General features: G+C 36.8%; 1 protein-coding gene across 1 annotated transcript in view; it reads left to right on the forward strand.

The window, feature by feature from the left end:
* Acat1 (Acetyl-CoA acetyltransferase 1) overlaps positions 1–13,028 on the forward strand; it is a 94,230-nt gene that overhangs the window by 44,166 nt on the left and 37,036 nt on the right. The window contains exon 9 of the mRNA XM_085806930.1: positions 8,586–8,733. Coding sequence (XP_085663056.1) covers positions 8,586–8,733 — 148 coding nt within the window. The remainder of the gene's footprint in view (positions 1–8,585; positions 8,734–13,028) is intronic.

The raw sequence follows: 13,028 nt of genomic DNA on the forward strand, positions 1-13,028 counted from the left end.
GGTGAGGATATGCAAATGATTAGTATTTCAGTGCATTTAGAAGTTGCAGGAGGGTGAAACGACATCTAAAGATCTGCATAAAAGAAGAGTTGTCTCGAATAATAAGAAGAAATGCTTACCAGCAAGTGTCAGAATGCAGTAGAGGCAAGATCATTGCCTATTGAGAGTCTAGATTATTGTTCCGTGATATCGCCCGTCGCACTAATCAACATCCAATTGAACAGCATGCAGGATCTCAACACCCTATGACTAATGCCTGAGAGAACAGACATATTGTGTGGTCAGCCATGCAAAATCATAAAACCACATCACAGACCTTTAGTCAGGAAATGGACATGTATGCAGCAAGCCTAGTATCTGCTCGTGCGGTGCGTCGATGTTTGTAGCCGTGTGGACTATCAGCATAACGACCATTACTTCGGCTTCCCTTGACAATGCAGCATAGAGAGAGACGACGACTCTGGTGCCATGAACGACAAAGCTGGACACAGAATGGCACAACATCATCTTTTCACATGAGTCATGGCTCTTCATGCAGTACTCGGATGGCTGCATACATTTCTGCAGGCTCCAAGGAGACCACACGTCACCTGCTTGCATTCGATAGTGGCATAGGAGCCCTGCACCTGGTGTAATGATTTGGACAGCCATTGGGTGGATGACAACCACATCTCTAGTTCGGATCGATGGTAATTTGAACGCAGATCGGTATATTTCTGACATCTTACGTCCGGTGATTGTGCCCCTATCTTCGAGGCCTGACAAACATCATCTTCCAATAAGACAATGCAAGATCACATGTTGCACATCATGTTCTGACCTTCCTGCGCTGACCTGTACGGTCTCCAGATCTTTCACATGTTGAAACATCTGGTCATGGGTTGCTGAGAGACTGGCCTGCCACCCTTCTCCAGCTAATACCGTTGATGAAGTGTGGCATAGACTTGAAGCAGCATGAAATGAGTTGCCCATTTCTGTCATCCAAGCCCAGTTCGACTCCATGCCTAGTATCTATAACTGTTTTAGATGCCAAAGGTGGCCACTATTTTGCACTCATACTAATTTCGCACCCTTGTAAACCCCCAAACTGCTTAAAAATTTTATCATTTTATCTACATGTCACACTGTTTACATACAGTAAATATATTTTTTATATTTGCTTTCCTTCATGGTGTTGTAGTTTTAATGGCCAGCAGTGTAAATAACAGCAGCAAAACCAAAAGTTATGTATCCCTTTTAAGTCACTCAAATGAACCATAAGTTCTGCAGATGATTGAATGTGATAATATTAAAAATTAACAACTATTCATTCAGTTAAATGCAACTTAAAATTAGCATTGCTAACAAAGAAACACCAAGTAAGTATAGCACTACATTGTATCAACATTATTTTACTTCGACACACAGTGTTGCCATTCCGCAACAAGAAAAACAAAACAAAAACATAAGTTGAAAATCACAGAAGTAGTAATAGTTAAATTTAAATACATATATTAATTATCTTACAGTTTGTAACATACTTCTACCTTGCAAGGTGAAATTTACAAATCTCACTTTGCTATTCACATTTAGAGCAAGCAGAATTTTCCAATTTCTGAATATAAAACTTAAATTATAATCAGTTACACAAATAAAAAACAAATTTCACAAGTCTATTCAATGAGGAATTCTTATGGTTCTTCCTGATCTACATTTGGGATGGTGTTTGACTTAAGTGGCATCAGTGTTCTCAGTGGAACATTTGGAAACATTTTCTAAAGATATGTCACTTTTTCTAGAAGCCTTCAAGACATCAACATCAGTTTTGCCAACACTCTTAATGAATTTTAAAGTCTCTTTGAGAAAAATGTATCCCCTCACCCCTGTAGTTTCTTGCTCTAGCAACTCTTAGATCACTGTCTTTTCCAGGATGGGCCTCTAAAATCATTCCAAGAGGCCAATCAATGCGTCTGAGCTGATTATGCGCAGTTAGAACAATATCACCATGTTTAAAGCATGATTTCTTTTTACTCAGGGTTCGTAGCGGTCCTTACAAGTGCTTATAAGTCCTTATATTTGAAAATGAAATATAAAGGCCCTTATAGGTGCTTACTTTTTCTTTAAAGTCCTTATTTTTTTGTTTTTAGTGCTAATTTTTTGCTTTTAGTGCTTTTTTTTTAATCCTTTGTTTTTAATGAACGCGCATTTTTTCCCCGTACCAAAGCCGAAACAAAATAAACAACTTTTCTTATATGCAACGTCAGATGGTGAATCATACTCCCGAAAATTGCTTTCCCCCCTTCCTCTGCATTAACGTAACCTATGGTGCGCGCGAGAGTACAGACAGGTGCACGTTGTTCTATTGGCCAAAGAATTGCGAAAACGTAGAAAATTCCGGTACATTCGGTACTCTTTTCTTCCCACCCAAATACTACACACGTTTGAATTTCTATCAAGATTTTAATAATTTGCATTCTCGTTCCGCGTGGTCAGTTCATATTCGTGTTTATTATGATCGTTATGCTTATATTATGAGCCTATGTATGAATATTTATAATAATATAGTTGCAGTAACTGCTGAAGTATAGATAAACTTCCAAAAATGGGTGTGTTTTTACACAGATTAGCTTTCTAAGGAATAATATGCGGAATGGCTTAAATAAAAGGAAAGTAATCGAATAGTCAAAATAATTTCATTTTCTTTGCCAATACATTATACAGTACGGAGTTTCTCCGCAAAATCTCTAATATTGAAGCAGCGGACTTTTTTTTTTTTTTTTGTCACTGTCCAGTCTGGATTGTACAGGACTAAAAGTTTTTGCGGTCTACCCATCCCAAGCGAAAATTGATTCTATTCCGGAAATTTAATACAGTCTGTTGAAAATTAGAATCAGAAACACCCCAGATTAGTAAGTCTCTTTCTTTTCCTTTATTTAGTTCTTTTCTCTCCGAATAATGGCAGGTGTTGATTCCGATTGCGTAATATCACATATGGAAGAATTACGCCGCACGTGTTGCGCAATAACATTTGCGGTATTTTGCATTGATAATTAATTTTGATGTTCAGTCTGAGATTTGATTATGCACACTTAAAAGAGTTTTACTGTGCTTTGTAAGCAGAATATTTCTCAGTTCCGTTGGTTTTTATATGATGCACATATCGAAATGTCAAAATCACTTATTTAGCCTAAATTTAAAGAACAGCTACAATCTCCCCCACTCCTCTTTTTCCAGTTACTGTCCGGAATATTCGGGAATTTCCGAGTATGCGGGTTAGTTAAGCTTTTACTGTTAAAGGATGACTGAATGAAGCAATTTCCCTTCTTCTGATTTCAGAAATGTGCCTCTTTTTTACTTAAATTACTTTGCTTGGGATATATGTTAAGGGAAAACTGTTATGCAATGAAAATTTAGAAAATGTTCAGAATTTTGATTTAAATTATTTAAATATTAATATGAGTGGGAAAATAAATTGTATTTATTATTAGGTGCCAAATGAATACAATTAATATGGCTTATTATTATTTATTTTCTATATTTTCAACTGAAATATCATCATTAAATTTTGTAATATAGTTTAGTTCTGCATAGTTTTTTTTTTTTTTTTTTTTTCTCTCATTGCAAACTAATTCTGTAAATTGAACTGTCATTTAAAATTAAAAAAAAAAAGTTAATTGTTTTCCATTGTTGAGGTAATGCTTATTCTCTTAATAAATATTGCATTGCTCATATTTTAAATTACAAGTCTAATTTTTCTTTTAAGGTTATGCAGTTGTGTGTAATGTAATTAGACAGGTGCTTATTTTTTCCTTAAAATGTGCTTGAAAAGTGCTTATAGGTGCTTATTTTTTTAACTAAAATGTGGCTATGAACCCTGTTACTCCTTTGTGGACTAAAAGAGCAAGATACTCATTTCTAAATCTTTGTCTAAGATTTTCATAGAGCTTCTGCACATACTTTATGCATTTTATCAAAGAAGATCGGTCTACATTGTCATGTTCTGCAGTTTCACTGTTGCTATGAATAAACATTCTAGGTGCCAGTGGTACCAATTCATTCAGATCATCTAGTATGTAGGTCAGCAATCTAGCATTTATTACTGATTCACAGTCACACAGGATTTGGCTGAAGTCTTCATAATCTACAGTGAATTTTCCTAACACTCAACGCAGAAGTTCCTTGAGCATTCTTATCGTCCGCTTCCACCGTGCTGCTCTGGGTGGAATAAATTTCCAAGTAATCTTTGGAACAGTTGAGTGCATGACTATCTAATGTGTCAAATGCATTGTTTGTTCCTACAAAGTCCTGTTATTAGAGTATAGATCTGAAATCCTACCTCTTCTCACAATGAATCATTTTAAGGCTTGAATATAAGTATCTGTGGTGGGTGACTGTACTGTATGGAAACGGACCATTCGGTAAATAGTGCAGGTAAAATAAAACAATCTAAGCTTCACATTTAGATTTCAGATGGCGAGAACGAGCATAATCAACACCAGATACTGCAAAGGCTGCTGTCTAAGTAACTCTTTCTCTAGGTCGTGAGGTGAAAGCAACTTCCATGGGTTTAGATCTGTAATGCTTGTACATTACACATTTAGAAAGCACTTGTTTCAGTAATGTTTTAACTTTAAGAACCTAAAACCTCTAAGCCTGGAAAGTAAGACTGAAGAACCTGCATGTATTACTTTTTCATGCTCTTCATGAATTAACTTCAGTGCGACACCGCAGGCAAAAAAAGAACTGGGGACCTGAAATTCCTTTTTTGTCACTGTTCTTATTTTTAGAAGCCCTTCTCTATGTCTAATCCCTGTATTTTAATGAGAAATTTCTCATCTTGAAAGGTCTTTAACTGTAGAAACTTAAAAACCAGAACGCTTCCTTGATTGAATTCTTCATAACTCAAGCTACCTTTTAATTTATTTTCCTGTGGAGTGTTATAGGGAAAACATAGAATCCATTCCACTACTCTGATATTTGTATCATAGGTGGAAAAATCACTCCAGATTTCTATTGTCTGAATATTCACCAAGGAGTACATAATTTCTCTTTTCTCTTTAATCACTTCTCCTTCATTGACATTTAGTTCGGTATCACTAGCTGGCCTTTCCAGAGGTGGAAGATATAACCAGCTGGTACCTTACCACCATTTTGATTTGCATAATTGCTGCGCTGAACAACTACTTGGAAGGTCTGCTGGGTTCAAAGATCCAGGCTCATGTCTCCATGCTTGGACAGGTGTTAGATTCCTAATTTCTGTAACATGGTTATGAACAAATACACTCTATGAGTCTTCTTTTTTTAACCAAGCAAATATTGTGGTAGAGTCAGTCCAGAAAAAAATGTTCTTTGTTTGAAATTCTTTCAGATCTTTGAGGAAAGACGAGCAGAAATAATAGCACCAAGAAGTTTCTACCTAGCAATCCTTTTTACAACCAGGAGCAGTTCTAGTTTTACTCTGTACTAGTTGTGCACAAGTAGTATTTCCATTACTAGCTTTCAGAAAGACTATGGTTGAATAAGCAAGTTTACTTGCATCACTGGAAAAATGTAATGAAATGTCCTCGAGTTGTTCATCAAAGTGGAACCATTTGGACACTTTCAATGCCTTGTAAATATTCAAGCTGATTTAGCCATTTTATAAAATCTTGACGTGTTTTTGTATTAGTTCTCCATCGCAACTGATTTTAGATTTTCACAAATTTGGTAGCCAAAGTTTCGAACACAGTATCACCAGACCAGTACTAATTTCGCACCCCTGTAAACCCCCAAACTGCTTAAAAATTTTATCATTTTATCTACATGTCACACTGTTTACATACAGTAAATATATTTTTTATATTTCCTTTCCTTCATGGTGTTGTAGTTTTAATGGCCAGCGGTGTAAATAACAGCAGCAAAACCAAAAGTTATGTATTCCTTTTAAGTCACTCAAATGAACCACAAGTTCTGCAGATGATTGAATGTGATAATATTAAAAATTAACAACTATTCATTCAGTTAAATGCAGCTTAAAATTAGCATTGCTAACAAAGAAACACCAAGTAAGTATAGCACTACATTGTATCAACATTATTTTATCTAGTTATCCCTAGAGCAGCATTTCTTAAACTGTGGGTCGCAACTCCAAAGGGGGTCGTGGGACCTGCAGCAGGAGGTCACCAAAAATTTAGTAGTTTTGATATTTCTTTAACTTAAAATAATAATTTTACAATTACTAAATATTTTTACACAATGTATCTGAAAATAGATAAAGATAAGACAATACAGATAGAAAAAAGGGGGATACATTTCGATGTATTGTTTGTATAATAGAAACGTTCATCTCACTTTGCTTTGCACATGACACTGTCACTTCGTATGTTACTTATTTAAAATTTTCACATTGTTCTATGTCTTAAAATCAGAAATTAAATTTAATGACCTAAAACTGCAATAGTATATTACACTACAAGTGAAAAAATTGACAGTTTCACACATGGGTATGTCGGATTTGCGCAGTGCTAATGGGGTCTCACAAAATTTTCGTAAATATTATTATTACACCCTTACAATTGACCAATGCTGGCTCTTTATGCAATAGTGGCTGATGCACATGTTCTAACTGCTGTGAGTGTGGGCCTACTGTGATGGTTTAGCCACTGGCAGGAGCTCATAGTGCACCACTTGGTGACTAGTCCACCAGATACAGAGCATGATCCTGCGTGGGTGGAAAGAAGATCTCGCAGTGTGATGTATAGCATCCCACGGTGGCAAAGGAATGACAAACAGGCAGCGACATACTGTTGCTTGTTTGCATCAGACAGTGAGTGGGGTACCCACTTGTTCAGCTTGTATTCCTTTTCTATGCAGTGCAAATGAAGTCTGATCATTTCATCAGATACCTGTAAGTGGGCAGCAAGCTCACCACATGTTGGACTACTGTCACTTTCTATAGCTGCTCTCAGAGCTTCATCGTCTAGTGCTTGTGGCTGATCGTTGCGTGGTGCATCACTGAGAGACATATCCCCTGACCTGAATTTCTGGAACCATTGCCTAGCGGTTCATTCTTTAATGGCATCATCCCCAAAGGCCTGGCAAATTAGCGACTTGATTCTGCTGCTGACAGGCCCACTTTAAAATCATACAGCAAACAACTCCGATCGAAATGGAGTGCCTTTGCTTCACGCAGTGAGTTATTGAAAAGAATCTCCTTTGACGCATCCATTTCAATCAGTTGCTGTTGAGTTATGTTTGAAGTACCGATGTAGCATGCTTTTATACTGTTGTTCAATGTCCCGACTCCCATCCTAACCACTTCATTGCCAGGTTTGGCGACTATTGTCATGTTGGGGGTTCACTCTTCCAATGTCATATCAGAAATGGCTAGAATTTTTTTTGTTTACCTTATATTTATTTGCTTTACTATAAATATTGGGGACAGGTATGGATTACAAATTAGAGCAGTGGTCAACCGTTTGTCCTTAAGAGCACATTCTAGAATATTTGTTGAATGGCAGGCACCATGTACATTTTCAAGGTGAATTTATAGTTGGATAGAGTTAATATTACATGCACATAAAAAGAGATCAATCACATTTTTCTTTGTGCTGGTATCTGTGTTGGATTCAATTTCTATGTCATTAAAATTGAGAAAACTTTCAGACAGAATTTTATTGAAAACTAAAACATTTTTATTGTTATCACACAGATGCCATGGCACCCGTGAGCATAAGCTTGGGAACCCTTGAATTAGTGTACTGTTCAGCTATTTTCAGTATGAATGTAAGCAGGACTAATGATATAAAAATTTTAATTTTTGGATTAAGTTATTCATTTGTATATTAAAAAAATTCTGAAAAATTTTAATTATGAATGCAATTGCAATTATTGAGACAAATTTACTCAAGGTATCAGGATCAATGTTCCGTCTTACCTTCTTCGGGAACATGCAAGGACCTGACTCGGAACAGAGAGCTTACTAAAGCTATGTTCAAAACTGTGGGAAGTAGACAGGATACACAAGAAGGGTATACAAAACCCTTTATTTTTCTCTATTTACAATAACTTCGGTACTTCGGAATACACAGACCCGCTACTTGGGGTCTAACGTAAAAATATAAAAATAGAACTAAACTCTAATTTAACTTTAAAATAATAAACGTGGAAGATTGGCCTTATATTAACAGGAAGCCATATGTAGTACAGAGAACTGTGAACACTACAATACGTTTAAAATTTATCAAGAGGATTAAAACCTCTGGCCTGGAAGGCAACCAGCAACTGAGTAAAACTTCTAAGGTAAGCGGCCTGCTTCGACTCACTGCTTCCTCTCTCTCGCTTGGCAAAAAGCCACAACTTAAATACTTGGCGTTCGCCAGACAAACTTTGCATAAATACATTAACGCTTATAATTCTGACCGGAAGTAGAAAATAAGAAGTGATAGTAAAGATTAAAAATAAAATAAATGTTAGTAAAACTTAAGATCCTTACAAAGGAAACTTATCATAGTTCATTAATGCAACTGAATTAATGAAATTTTCTGAATATAACTTCACGTCTTCTAAATAGGTATCAGTGTTTCTAAATATATTCAATAGTTAAATAATGTTATGTTTTATTTTAGTCTGGGTTGTTTAAATGTGAAGTTGTACCAGTTAGTGTACCAGGAAAGAAAGGAAAGCCTGAAACTGTTGTGGATACTGATGAAGAATATAAGAGAGTTAACTTTGAAAAAGTGCCTTCTTTGCCAACTGTTTTCCAGAAGGAAAATGGTACTAATGGAATTTTCTTAATTTTGTGCTTAGTGTGAATTATAAATACTTTAACATAATTTTTATTCCAGACTTTAATAATGTTACCAGAATATAATTTGCATAGCTGCCAACTTTTTAACATGTGAAGTTGAAAGGTTCTCCAGCAAGTTTTAATGCTATCAGCAATGCTATTTTTAAAAAAACTGACTTGTAATCATTTTATAATGTACATTGGTTATCATAAATTAAGGAAAAATCACGATTACTGAAAAAGTTACATATAGAATTTAATGAAACTTACCAACAATATACAACACATAGTAAGGTATCAAATAACATAAATAGAAATTACCAGACAAATATGGTAGTATAGAAATTAGCACATGTATAAAATGAACATATCAAAGGTGTCAGTTTGCTATAGGAAAAGTACCTTCAATATGGAATATGGTCGCCTCTAGAAGCAATACAATACATACAGCGATGCGTGATGCTTTCAAGTATGCGGTCTATCAGTTCGATAGGAAGCGAGAGCCATTGTTCTTGCAAAGCAGTTGCAAGGACAGCAAGGGTCTGAGGGGGCGGATTAAGAGCAGCTAGACATCTCTCTAAAGCATCCTAAACCTTCTCGATAGGATTCAAGTCCGGGGATCGAGCTGGCCACTCCATGTGCATAATTGTTTCCTGTTGAAGATAATCATCTACGATGCGAGCCCTGTGTGGTCTTGTGTTATCGTCCTGTAACAGGAAAGCATCACCTATTGACCCGCAACATGGGCACACATAAACATCAAGGATGTCATCTCTGTAAACCGGAGCATTCACGGTTTCCGTTGGAAAGACATGGAGGTCTGTGCGTCCACCCAAAGAGATGCCACCCTAAACACAGACACTGCCCCTTCCGTATGCATCTCTTTCACAGATGATAACGGGTTCTAGGTTCTCTCTATACCAAATACGCCTATTATTGCTTTCTAGACTAAACCTGGACTCATCCATAAGATGAACCGCCCTCCATTGATCAGGCGTCCAGTGGACATGTTGTCGTGCCCACTGAAAATGGTCCCTCCTATGGCGTGACATGAGCGGCACACAAATGGCTGGTCGCCTCACATACAGACCGCCTTCGTGAAGCCTTCTATGCATAGTTGACGTTGACACGAACCTTCCGGTGGCTGCAGCAAGGGAGGATCTAACAAGAGTCAGAGTAGTGGTTCTGTTTCTGCGTGCACATAATGTCAAATATCGGTCATTGGCGCTCGTCGTAGCAGTTCCCCGTCTTTGGCTGAACCTCCTAGATGCCGAATCTGTGGTTTGAAATTGCCTGCAAAGTCTATGAACCGCAGAAGGACTCACATTTAGCCATCTGGCCACTTCTGTTTGACTTTGTCCTTCCTCTAACCTGGACATCGTAGATGATTATCTTCCTCTAGTCTCCCAATGGCTCTCCATCTCAGTTCTGCTGACGAATGATACCCGGAGGTCATTGTTACGAATTGGCTATCTTAGATTTCTGATGTCACTGTCACAGTGAAATATGTGGGCTTACTCTCAAACATGGACTTTTATGCTCCTCGCAGATGACGTATTCCGAAAGTAGCTCCACTAATTTGCATATTGCAGTTTTACTTAGCTACTTTTACTTGGCATCATATTCAAATTTTACATGGTTTGGCTTATTTTTGAGGGAGTTATCATTATTTTTGTGATTTTTGCTTAATTTATGATAACCAGTGTATAATTCAAGTTACAGAAACCGTTTATAACATAATTATGATGCATATGTTATAAACGTTCAAATTGTTATATACTGTTCAAATATGTTATATACTGTTCAAATTCAAATTATGAAAACTGATATCAAATGAAACGGTTAAAAGAAAGATGGCTAAATAAGTTAATACATACATAATATTTACTAAATCCTTAATTATATTCATCGGCAGTTCAGCTTTAGAAATAATCAAATAGAATTTAAAAACTGTAACAATAAATGTATAAAAGTAATTTAGAGGAACTTTATTGTTCCTATTCAGTTGGAGTCTAAAATACATCTAACTGTAAAAGAAATGCAGTGAGTGTTTGGGTTAGTGAAAAGGCAGATCATGTTTAATATGTGATGCTAGCGCCATCTGTCAATAATCAAAACAATTTTCACACACACACCATCTGAACTCTGCCAAGAATTGGAATCAATCTAAAGGTTTTTTAAAATTTATATCAAATATTAAACCAATAAAATCATCAAATTGATTTCAGTCAAGTAATAACAAATATATATTCAAATTGTTCAATTAATGACTACTACAATCAAATCAACCAGTGAATATAAATCAAATCAAACGCTAGAATCAAATCAGCAAATGAATATTTATCAGTGAATTCTAGCATGTAATTAGGAAAGCAACATTGAATGAATTGAAATTAACCCCCTTAGCATTATGGAGAGAAAATTCCATATGCAAGCCTGGCTTTCTTATTCATTGCACATAAAAATTTCTGCTAGCTTTTAATGTATCTAATTTTGATTTGGATGTATATTGGAAGAAAAAGAATGAAGGTATGGAGTCATTTTTTTTTAAAATTATAATCAAGAAAATACCATTCATTCATGACATTTTGAGCAACTTTGAATTTTCAGGGCTAAATCTGGAATGCTCAAAACATTAATCAAAATTGCTCTAAGTTCTTTAAAGACAAATGTTAGTATCAGATATATTTACTTTCTTTCTAATCGAGGAAATCTATACTATTCATAATTATGTGAAATACGAATAATAAAAGAATTGTAAACTGTTGCATGAAACAAACATATTAAATCAAATGTTATTCATGGATATAATAATTAGACTGTTATTCATGGATATAATATTCATCATAAGAGTTTGAATAATTGATGAGCTGAGTGAAGATCCATTGAATATGGTTTTTTCCGACTAGTCCACAATAGTTTGACCACTAAATACTGATATATCTTCCTTTTGGTCAGAGAGAGAATGTGATTGAACCATCTTTAATATTGGAGTGAAAATTGATAGGTAGTGCAGTTTCTTTTCATCTGAAGTTCAAGAAACTGGCTGGTTTCAGCGGTAAAGGCTGTTTTTGATTATTGTACGAGGGTTGGAACTTTAATAGTGGCAACTATTTATTTACAAGGAATACAAAAGTGATTCATATCACCATGTTTTACAGTCCTTCAATATAGTCGCCAGCATTGTGTACAACCCGTTTCCAACAATGTGGAAGTTGCAGAATACCTGTAGCAGCGCCTGTTTTGTTGATAGTTTGAATGGACCGGTCTACTGCCGCAAGAATCTCAGGAACAGTTTGGAAGCGAGTGTCACGAAGTGGTTCCTTCATCTTAGGAATTAAGTCATAGTCACAAGGGCTTAGATCTGGGGAGTATGGTGGATGGTAAAGCACTTCCCAGCCCCATCGCTTGAACAAATCGGTCACAGCTTGCGCTGCATGCGGCCGAGCATTGTCATGCAAAATGAGAGGAGCATTCTGCAGAAAGCGTTGCCGTTATTTTCTCAAGCTGGTCAGAGATTGTGCTTGAAAAATGAGCAGTAATACTGCGCAGTGACGGTCTGCTGTGGGAAAACGGTATGTGTTAGGATGACACCATCACAGTTGTACACGAGAATCACCATAACTTTCACATTGCTGGTGTTCTGATGAAATTTCAAACGTCGTGGTGACCCGTGATGATGCCATTCGTTTGATTGGCGTTTCAGTTCTGGCTGGTATGATTGAGCCCAAGTCTCATCCAACGTAATGGTACGGCATAAAAAAGCATCTCCTTTGCGCTCATAGCGCTCCAGGTGGCTTCGGGCAGCATCGTATCGTAGCCATTTCTGCATTTCCGTCAATTGATGTGGAACCCATCATGAAGTAGTTTTTCTCATGGACAGGCATTCCTTCAGAATGTGCTGCACAGTCGTATGCACTAATCCTGTTTGTCCGGCCAGGTGACGAATCGTTTGGTGGCGATCACAGTCCATTAGTGCGGCAACAGCTTGCACGTCTGCATCGCTGACACTCGGACGACCTGGCCGCAGCATGTCGGCCATGTTTTGGCGTCTTTCATTGAATGCTTTCACCCATCTTGCTACGGTTCTGAAAGGCAATGCAGATTCCCCGCAAGCCTCTTGAAGCCCTTGATGACACTGTCGTGCTGTACAACCTCTGGCACATTCAATTTTTATCCAACATCGTTGTTCCTGTTTTGAAAACATCCTGACAACACTTACTTTAGACCGCGAGCTAATACAAGGATCCGTTCTTCGCGTCACTCCGCATGCGCGTGCTGT

This window comes from Stegodyphus dumicola, chromosome 1, assembly GCF_044657685.1.
Source record: "Stegodyphus dumicola isolate Sdum_Otavi_A_Nest chromosome 1, ASM4465768v1".
NCBI lineage: Eukaryota > Metazoa > Arthropoda > Arachnida > Araneae > Eresidae > Stegodyphus > Stegodyphus dumicola.